The sequence below is a fragment of the Styela clava genome, chromosome 6 (assembly GCF_964204865.1).
Source record: "Styela clava chromosome 6, kaStyClav1.hap1.2, whole genome shotgun sequence".
Classification (NCBI taxonomy): Eukaryota; Metazoa; Chordata; class Ascidiacea; order Stolidobranchia; family Styelidae; genus Styela; species Styela clava.
The window spans coordinates 13,660,897-13,672,359 of NC_135255.1; the positions used below are offsets into that span (position 1 = coordinate 13,660,897).

Here is an 11,463-nt window from a genome sequence, read left to right on the forward strand (position 1 = left end):
CACAACGTCCGCCTCTATCCCTATACTTACCTCGTGCCAACCTTCCAGATGATTGTTGGTTCTTATTTCTACGTCGAATACTGACCAATCCTTGGGAGTCCAGACACTGTTGTATAACCATGTGTTTTGAAAATATTCGGCGAAGTTCTTGAGATCTTGAGTGTGCATCTTTTCTTTCAGTGATTTGAACCTGGACGTGATAAACATAGCAGGTATATAGCACAGCGCCATGACATGCTTTATCAGGTCTCTTGTTCCAGCGTCCCTAAAACAAAACATGTTAAAACAAAAGAAGTGGAAGAAGTACAAAGACATATATATAAATATGGTTAACCACTTACTTGTTGTATAGGCGAGCCAAATTATTGTGGCGCACATTCTTCATGATGGCCTGAGTGAAGTGGAAAGAGCATCCCTGCTTTTCGACGTCCGGCCATACTGAAGAAAGTGCTTGCCACGTTGCGGCTTCGAAGTCCAGTACGAATCTCTTCACACTTGCACCGGAAAACGAAAGGGTGAGTAGGTTGTTAATTACATTGAAGATATGGACGTAGTCAATTTTCCTGCGCCGGGACATAAGGACAAAAACCAACGGAATTTGTTTCGAGCATTCGCCGCTCCTGATGAATGCATGGATAGAAAAAAGTTGATAAAATGGGTCTTTAACCACGTCGAACGTCCCATCCATATACCAGCTTTTTGATCTCATATCACCAATCTGGCACAGATATCCATGTACGGAGATTAGATAAGGTGCAAGGTCGGTGATAATGATGCCGCGCGCCGAGATTACTGCTCGGTTATCGCCGAGTTTACAGCCTCATTATCGCCGGCCTGGCACCTTACAAACGTAGATACTCATTAGCCGAGGTCGTTTCCATCACAGTTTTATACTGAAACGAGGACGACTAACGGTATATTAACTCCACAAAAACTACGAAAGAATTCAAGATGACTACTCCAAATATGTGCAAGAGATGTGACGACAATGTTTCCATGAAGCAGGAGGGACTCATCTGTGACGTCTGTCGAAATTGGTTTCATAGCAAATGTTTTAATAATTCAGATGTGGCAATGACAAGGGAACATTACAGGCTATTGAAAAAACAGGACGTAACGTTTGAGTGGAAGTGCCTGAACTGCTACCAGGCCCAGGACACCCATCATGACTCCAACCCGATTGTTGTATCTCAGCAGATGGAACCCAACCTGGCCTGGCCGCCTGGATTGCAATGGTATATAAGAGTGGTGAGGATTTTATTTTGTCGACGCAACCGCAGGTTAAATTGAAGACAATTAAATTAATAAGAGCAAGACATTTTAAATATGCCCGTGTCGGTCACGAATTCATCACTTTGCACAACAGAAAAATATATATTCGTTGTTATATTATTTGTTGTGAAAGTCGACTCTTTTAACAGGCATAATCGCGGCGATGAATATGTATTTTTAATTTATTGCTAAACTTTATATGTATATTCATTGTATGAAATGAATTATTCTCTACACCTACACAGGATTTTATATAATTACTTGAGATTTTTCCAACGGCGATAACGAGTTGGCAAGATTGCAAAAATACCTATTAAAATCAAATACATCAAGCAGTTTATCTCGTAATTTTAGGTCACAGATTGCCGTGGACCGAATAGTAATGTTTTTTTTTTGACGTAAGAAGAAGCAACCGCGAGTTATGTTGGACACGTTAAATTAATATATAAAGATATTTTAGAATCTCCTAGTTGTCATGGATTGAATATTTTACGTAACAGAATGATCATTATACGCTGACAAGACGGCTCTTTTAACGAGCGCGGAATCGCGGTGGGTGTTACAGGCGGCAATGAGAATTTCCGATTTCGAAAATCCTGACTGCGCGCTGGCAGTGGTGGTCATCTATTCTCTACTAATTTATTTCTAACTCCAAACACTACAATATGTTACACATAATAACAATATGGCTCACATAAATTAATATATAAATATACTGGTAGGTAGTAGAATACTCTAGGCTTAAATATTAGAATTTTTAAAGGCATAATGGATTTTCGATTGTTGTTGCCTGTATTGCCAATAAATTTTATTACTCTCAGAAAATATACACAATTATCTGAATACAAGTAGTATTTTTGTCAATAGACTCGACTATTATCGTAACATCATGGTACCAATGATAGAAAGCGTCAGACAACTCCTTGGCTATCTTTTCATATGGTCATTTATCAAAGTGAATAATTTTAATAAACTGACTGTGTCACAAGTTGCAATATTTTTTATTAATAGCTATAAACTATCAATTACTTTGTGTACATATACTGTTGGTCTGTGGCTTCATTCTGATATTTCTATTGAAGCTTATTTCCTAATTTACTGGGTTTTAATCAACTAAAGCAAAAATGTGTTATTTTCGATTTTAGAATGTATTCGGAATTCCAGATTTGAAAACATTACTTTAGAATGTATTCGGAATAGTTTAGTATTCGGAAATGGCCATCCCTGGCCGCAGTATTGCAAAGAGTAAGTATGTAACGCAGCAAATTTCCCATAACGTTTAGTATTCAAATAAAATTCAATATTCGTAACGAAAAAGAAAACAAAACCTTCCATCCATTAAATTTCCCCATAACGTTTAGTATTTAAATATCATATCAAATTCATTAATCGTAACAAAAAGTAAACATCTTTTATCCATTCTTCGGCCCAGTTTCTTTGCCAGGTGCAGCGACAGTGCCTATCTGTTCCTGGTTTTCTTCTGCAAAAAGAAATTCCAACTCTATGACTGAAACCTTGCCGTGGTGAGTTGGCTTACAACTAATATCAGTCGGCACTAAGTAAATGCTATGCAACTATTGAGTCTGCGTTTTGCAAAGCAATGTCTTCTCCTCGAGCATCGATATCGCAGAGCGGTTGCTCGACTAGTGAGGTTGCTCGGTAGTCGAGTTGTCTTTACCTCGAGCATCTATATCGCAGAGCGATTGCTCGACTAGTAAGTTGTCTGCCTCTCGTTGCTCGGTAGTCGAGTTGTCTTTACCTCGAGCATCGATGACGTCACGTCGCAGAGCGTTTGCTCGACTGGTGAGTTGACGGGCGACTGCCGTAGGCGAGTTTAGACTACTGCAACCACAGACTACTAAGCTCACATTCATAAATATTTAAGTGTTACTGTGAAGTATAAAGGTTTTAATATATTCAAATGTGCTCATTCAAAACATTTAATACCAATAAAGTTCCTAAAATTAAACGAACACAGTCTTATAAGTCAACGGTCTAACTTCGCTAACGTTACTCCAATTTCGTCTGTAGACTGTATTTGTATTCATACAACATGATTAAAATAAGCCACTTATACAAATAAAAATGCTTTCTAGAGAATATTTATGTATTTTTCTCAACATTTGAGCACTAAAAATATCAAAAACGCATTTCTATAGACCTAAAACACCATCGTAGAAAATGCGAAAAGACGGACAACTCACCAGGTCTCCAGGTAGTCGAGTTGTCTCTGGTGAGTTGTCCGTGTAGTCGAGTTGTCCGTCAGCCACTGGAAGTAGGCTACCTGTGGTACTAAACTATACTAGACCCAAAAAATTGCTTATACTGTATACAGAGTACGGTACCGGTACCGTAATATGAAGCAAACACACCTTACTTAATTCAATATAGCCTAGCCTATACCCCTATCCTGTTGCCATAATATGGTGGGATATGATTCCACTATTTCATAGTTAAGCAGTTAACTTATACCACATTCTAGACCTGGCATGGGCAAACTACGGTCCGCGGATTGCAGCATTGAGTAATCTGTCCCGCCTGATGCTGTCACAACCAAACTAGAACCAAATTTTGATGTTATAGCTAAAAATAGCTCAATGAATTTGTTGAGATTGCGATTAAATTTAGTTTTGGAACAAGGACCACTGAAATCCCGGACATGTCCGGGCAAAATATGGCGATTGGTAACCATCAGCGGATTCGAGAAGGGGGCATTGTTACGTCACTTTTTGCATCTTGCTGGTTGGCAAATGTCACGAAGTAAACAAGGAGGTCGATGCTCGGGGAAAGGTCAATTACCAACTATGGCTAGGCCATTACGGAACTTAGTCTTCTAAGTCTCTAAATCTAAGACGATTGATAAATATTAGAACTTGGACCTCTATGTTCCGAAATGGCCCAGTTGGTAAAGGCGGTCAATAAACCTCTCATTTGTTCCTGGTGACCAAAGTTTGAATCCCGCGATCTTGATATGTCGTATCAATTTCGTAACGTCACTAATTGAATGACACAGATATCTGAAAAACGAATAAAGCTCTGACTTGAAAGACAATAGAAATCCCTAGATAGGCGAAAAATGAAGGAAATCGAAGGGTCAGACCTAGAAAAGTAGCGATTTTTAAAATTCATAGCCAGACCATGCATGATCTGACCTGAAAGACAATAGAAATCCCAAAATAGGCGAAAAATGGAGGAAATCGAAGAGTCAGACCTCGCAAAGTAGCGATTCTTGAAATTTATAACCGGACCATGCATCATCGAACACGATCACGGATAAACTTCTGGAATTATATAGCCAATAGTCGATCAAAGATAAAAAAAAATTCGCGTCGTTCGGGCCGGGATCCGTCACCAGCGCGCCCCATAAAATCGCGGCTCGCTACGGTGAGGTCTTAATTTAGTTACGTCATTCCCAGGTTGCTTGCACGCCTTTTCTACACCACGCTGATCGTTAGTTTAATCGGTGAGGTCTTAATTTAGTTACGTCATTCCCAGGTTGCTTGCACGCCTTTTCTACACCACGCTGATCGTTAGTTTAATCCCGAACAAAACTATTCGAAACCTTGCAGACCTATCCGAGCTTCAGAGCCAGCAAGGTTAGTATTTTCTTACCGATTAAATTTATTAAATATGCATTAACAAAAAGCAATCAAACTTCCTTAATTAAGTTAAAATAGCAAATCACGAAGATTATAGGCACACAACAAGGAACTTTATTAACTTAAAAAATACCTCATTACGAAGAAACCTTGGGCGTATATTTACCATGACCACCCTGAGGTAAATTTTCGATTCACGTTGAGACTGGACGCATAAATCTTCATCGTCACACTTCCTCAGGTTTAGAGCTCAATAGATTTATCGGCCCGATAATATATCATATCGTCAGTTAACGGCCGATATATATCGGTTATAAATAACAGTTGCAAAACCTAAAAATGTTCGTAAAATTTGTTTTATCGTATGTGGTTCATTGTTTTTCATAATTAAAATTGAGCAGATGTAAATGTTAAATTCGACACACGGAGACTTAAAATTTGAAAACTATTGCATTCTAAAATTGAAATCACCAAATCGGTAAAACTCAGATGCTCTGTGGAAAGCCCACCCCAATCCTAGAATTAACATTAACGAATATTGATTGACACAACAGTTTTACCCTATGTAGAAAATACAGGGGGTTCGCATATTTATTATTTAATATCGTTATTTCGAAGTCAAATCAATTTGAAATGAAAAGGGTATAGCCTACTCAAGAACACTTTCGCAATTCGCAAACAATTCGCAAAAAAATAATATTTCAAAAAGTTTATTTTCAGGAACATTTTCATAGCCAACAGCGCGTTATATATAGCATTATCATGTTATTAGTGACAAAACAACTAGAATATTTCTGAAACGGAGCAGCATAAAATAAATATAAAAAAAATCTAATGCAAAGGTTTTCCAAAATTCAAGTAATCAGATTGTGCGGATGCAAACTGAAGAGAGTTATATTACTACATTAAACCTACGCAGCCGTTGTTAAACCTTCATACTTCAATGTTAATGCATGTCACTACAAAATAGAATTGCTGTAAACCTTAGGCCGGCCGGCCGCACACAGCATCAATATTTTTCTGCAAAAAATATTTTCTACGCAATATTTCTCATGAAAATATTTCTTGGCGCAATATCAAAAAAAATATTTCTTCGCTAGCGCACATTTCGATCATTCAAAATTCAATAAAATGGAACACTACTTCCTGGGAACACTACTTCACGGGAACAAATATTTAATACTTTTTAGACAACATAACGAAGGATCAAATAAGACGAGAATATCGGTCAGAGACCGAAGACTTATCGATCGAAAGTTAGGGAATCCCCCCAAAAAGCGCTCTTACTCCATAGTGACACCTTGTGTCCCATCACTAATTGATTAATAACTCGCTGATTATACGACATAATTCATCCAAAATCAGTAGGCTTCTGGTCCGACATATGATGAATGCACATGCAAAATCTGGAGCAGATTCAATCCTGCTTTCGTGAGATATCGCGTGCATCTAACAGACAGACAGACAAATCAACATACTTACCGATAAAATCGATAAGTAATGAATCGGAAACTTTTTGTATTAAATTCTCGAAATCCTGTCCTTATATTATATCGATTATATTACTTTGTAGATGTAGGTAACAATCATTCGGAATACTTTTTTTTTTATAATTCCACACGATAAACATCATATTACGATATACGCGGATATAATGGTGACAAATAAAACTGTTGTATTTGCACCAATCAGTATTTTCTTTCATTTACTCCGTTCATCGAATAAAATATACAGTGCAATGCTACAGTTAGATGTAGCCAGATGACCAACCATGATGACCCATGAATTTATGATGGCACAACCATGGCGGTTGACTTTTTAATTGGCACAAACAAATGGCGCGAGGCGGGGTATCATCAGGGCAGGAAATTTAAAATCATGGCGGGTAAAATTGTGCTGCCACAAACCAAGGCGTGAAGGCTGTAATGGCAGGACTGCCCCTGATGGCGACACACTCAGGATAAATTGGAACCTTTGCCTTGTGAATACAGTTTTGATTAATTTAAGGTTTGGTTTCGGGTTTAGGCAGATATATTTTCACTTGATAAACTAAAAAATGGTGCATGGCTTTGTTAAAATACTGGTAATAGCGCCATAAATCAATGTCCAGGGACGCCGCGGTTCGTACGTGGCAGGAGCCGCCAAGAGGTGATATTAATTGCGCCTCCTATTTTGCGCTGTTTCCATCTGTTCTGCACTGTTTCCTTCTCTTCTGCACTGTTTCTCTCTCTTCTGCACTGTTTCGCGCTCTTTTCGGTATTTCGCGCTCTTTGTGGTGTTTCGCGCTGTAGGCTACTCAGTAAGTAGTAAGACCCTTTAACCTTAGTTGTTTACGATTGGCTATACCTTATTTTACTGAATAAATTCAAATTCCGAACAATCGGCCATACCTATCTTATTTCTCTTAAGATATGAAATTCATTCAGAGGCAGCGCTAAACAGGCAAACTAGCACAAATGACAAAATTGACATTTCATATGAAAAAAAGTGCTAGCAGAACCTGAAACCATGACTAATTACTGACATGGGAAAGCCTTTCTACTCCTCTCCCGTTCGAATTAGAATTATCATTAATATATCATCAGTATTGACTATTTTATTTAATCGGATCACGCGCTAAAAATGAAAAATCGTTTCATACTTGCTTTAATGACGTCATAATAAAAACTCAAAAACACGTGTGATTTGCTTGGGTGGTTTTAACCAAAACAATGCTTTTCCATTTCCTCTTTGTTTTGTTGCTTTGTTTTTTATTATTCAAAGGTAGGCATCACAGGTATCCCAGTAAATTTTATTTTCTATTTGGCATTGAAATTTTGCTCAATAGAAACTGTGTATGTGGGAAGTATCACAAGGTAAAAAACTTGTAAGCATCTATTCTGTTTATGTAAAGCTACACCACGATTTTTAAAAATCGCTGATGGCAAACAAATAATAATATTGAAGTAATGTCTGAATGTACTAAATATTGAGGAAAATAAATGATATGTAAAAATGATTGTTTTTTGTTATTATTAATAATTCGATTTTGCTGCCATAGATCAGTAGCTGTAGAACCACTACATGCTGTTTAATATTTGAAAATTATTTAAAAAAAATTTGGGTCACTTGAAAAAATGGCTGGGAACCAATGCTCTATTACTCATTGACATGTAAGCTTGTAAAAACAAAAAAATTAAAAATACTAATCAATATCTACAAATCTTTAATTTTGAAAATGAAGTGTTAATTCCGGTATATCTTAATAAATATTTAATGGCTTTAATTGTATATGCAAAGCTTAATTACAATTAACTCAATGCTGTTATTCTTAATTCAGTTTTTATGGTCAAACTCAATAGGCCTAATATGATAGGGATAACAGCCATGTCTGTTGCCATGCTCCGAAATTTATGTATAGGCCAAAAATTAACTGTAACATCAGTTGCCTGCAGCGTCAGATTTGCTTCTTCAGTAAAAGTAAATGGCCAAGAAATTCCCATTATTCGTTATCCACTTGGACAGCAAAAAAAGTTCATTCAAGCGAAGGATAAGAAGAAAAGAAGGGGTAAACTCATCTGCGTTCCTAAGCCCGGGAAGCTTTTGATTTCAACAGATGACCGAAAACTTAATATGTACACGAATGAGTTTCCGACAAAGTTTGAACCACCAACTCTTGCATCACAAACATGGACAAGCAGGAATAGTCCAGGAAGATTTTTTGTTATTCACGCAACTAGGAATAATCCTGCAACTGATTATGATGATAAGGATAAAGCAAGTTTTAACGATTATGGATTGAATACCACTGTTAATGAATCATTACAGAAACTAGGTGTTGAGGCACCAACTCAAATTCAAAACAAGGTCTTACCTATCGTTATGAATGGTGAAAATGTTATGCTGGCTGCGGAAACTGGCAGTGGAAAGACATACGGATATCTTATTCCAATTATTAACAAAATATTAGAAATTGACAATGAGGATTTTGTCTCTTCTGGACCTACAGCATTAATTTTAACTCCCTCAAAAGAGTTGAGCGCCCAGGTCGTAAAAATGACGAGAGACTTCAACCTTGCAATTAATGTCACTGACTTAGATAATTTTCATTTAATGCGAACAAAAAAACATGTAAATCATGCGGATATCGTGGTTGGGACACCAATTATCATGTTAACGATGTTACGTAATCGTAAACTATCGTTAGATAATATTAATTTCGCTGTTGTTGATGAGTGCGATACTTTACTTGATAAAAGTTTTAGTACATTTACTTGTGCCATACTTGGAAGACTGAATATTAAACATGGTTTGTCAAAACCATTGGTCAGTAGTTCAGATGTTCAATTAATATTATGCAGTGCTACGTTTCCTGATTATGCAGAACAAGCACTCGAAGATATAGTTTCGTTATCGAACATATCTGCGATTTCAACCGGGTATATGCATCGTATTTCACCCCACGTTACCCATAAATTTCTAAGGGTTCGAAGCTCTGAAAAATTAGCCACACTTCTCAATATTCTCAACGAATCTAAAGTAAATGAATATTTAACGATGATATTTTGCAATAAAAAAGAAAGTGTACACTGGCTAACAAAAGAACTTATATTTCATGGACTACATGCAGAAATGATTCATAGTGGACTTGATATAAAAAAACGAAAGTCGATCATTCAACAAGTTCGGGCTGGTAAGGCGAAAATCCTTGTATGTACAGACCTGTCTTCTCGAGGAATTGACACTCAATCGATTCATCATGTTATAAACTTTGAGTTTCCGAATGCTGCCTCGGATTATGTTCATAGAAGTGGTCGTGTCGGACGAGTGGGACAAAATACCGGTGCCAAAGTTACAAGTTTGATAAGTAAGAGGTGGGAGATTCCACTTCTTATGCAGATTGAAGAAGCAGCAAGGAGAAGAGAGAGAATTCAGAATGTAAATGCTAATATCAAGTCTCACCATAAAGACCGATGGAACGAAAAGAAAGAGGAAGAATTAGAGTAATATGTCATGCTGTTTCTTATTCTTCTATAAGCTACTATTTTATTTTATAATCTTTTGTGTTTTTCATATGTTTTATTGCGTCTGTGTTAATAAACTTTCAGAAAAAAAGTCTTTCCGAAATGAAGAAAAGTAATAAATGTGTAGTAGTTCAGGTGGAAATAATTTACCAAATTACTATTTACTTGAAATATGAATATTAAAAAATGTTGGGATTAAAATAAATACGAATACTACAGACCCTAGTCACCTTTTACGAAAATCATCGATCCAAAATATCAATGATTGCTGAAATATTATGTTGCAATTTATTATTGCAATTTCAAATATGATTGTGTTGCCCTAATTATTATCTGTCTCTGGTTTTATCTATCAAAAACGACTGTCATGTCTTTACCTTGGCGTTAATTACCGGTAGCTACAATTATTTAAAAAAAATTTATTTGTGAAATCACTTTCGTTTACCTATTACTATTGACTTTATTTAAATGTTTCTACTGACATCCCTTTGCACTGATTTTTAATGAGAATATGTAGGGTCACATGCACTCACTTTAAAGTATAGGAACTCGCTTTTAATCAATGTTACGGACTAACAGTGAACTGCTGAAACCATGCGAATTTTGATATTGCATTGCGCAATAATAAATTAAAGTTGGGGCGTGAACCTGTTCTAGTTCTTACTATTTCCACATCTGGTGAAATGCTCACAACTTCGCTTTTGGCAAACACCAATAATAGTGAATTCATTCATAGAATACTCATTATCCCTTTTCATTATTTCAGACCTTAATTTATGTATAACTATGTTTGAAATTACGAAAACAGTTCTGGAGAAAAGCACTGAGACTGAATATCCTTTGCTGACATCAGAATGTGAACTAACCATCAAGGACTTTAGCAGTTTTCCTAATGCCTGCACGGATGAAGACATTTTTAAAAATTTTGGAATAAATGCAAATATTCGGAATGTATTTTCCTGTTGTCAAGTGAAGTATTATTATTCTGCAATTCTTTGTGAATGTGTGGAAAACATGAAAAGATCTGAAGTATCAGAATTTGATATCAATTTTATGAAAACTGACTTCGACAAGCCGAAAAGTTTCAAATTTACACTCACATTGCATTCTATATCATCAGGAAAAGATTTTCATGATTTATCACTTGAAGAAAGGATAAATTTATCAGAGAATTGGAAGGTTTCTGGAAATTCCTTATTTGTTGAAGGAAACATTTATATGGCTGGATACTGGTATAGCAGATCATTGAAATCGCTCTTATTATGCTGTACCGATGATATGGAAAGTCCCATAAAAGAAAAGTATAAAAAATTAGTTGGTCAATGCCGAATCAATCTAGCAGCAGTACAGTTAAAGAACCATTTATATGATCATGTTATTTCAAACTGTTCTCAAGCTTTATATATTGATTCAAAAATGATTAAAGCCTTATACAGAAGAGCTCAAGCCTATTATGCAGAAGGAAAAATGGAAAATGCAATGAAAGATTTAAAACAAGCTTTAAAAATTGAACCTAAAAATAGTTCTATTCGAAAACTCATTACGCAAATTAGACAGAATACAATTGTAACAGCACATGCAGTATAATT

At 36.2% G+C, this 11,463-nt stretch overlaps 2 protein-coding genes across 2 annotated transcripts; both read left to right on the forward strand.

Moving 5' to 3' along the window:
• The first annotated feature begins 8,237 nt into the window (after nucleotides 1–8,237).
• LOC120331419 (putative ATP-dependent RNA helicase DDX28) lies at nucleotides 8,238–9,857 on the forward strand. Its single transcript, XM_039398495.2, has one exon. It carries the CDS (start codon nucleotides 8,238–8,240, stop codon nucleotides 9,855–9,857), a length of 1,620 nt encoding a protein of 539 aa, XP_039254429.2.
• An 803-nt stretch (nucleotides 9,858–10,660) lies between these two features.
• On the forward strand, nucleotides 10,661–11,461 carry LOC120331420 (peptidyl-prolyl cis-trans isomerase FKBP8-like). The gene has a single exon (XM_039398496.2). The coding sequence runs from the start codon at nucleotides 10,661–10,663 to the stop codon at nucleotides 11,459–11,461; it is 801 nt and encodes a 266-aa protein (XP_039254430.2).
• Nucleotides 11,462–11,463: the final 2 nt, after the last annotated feature.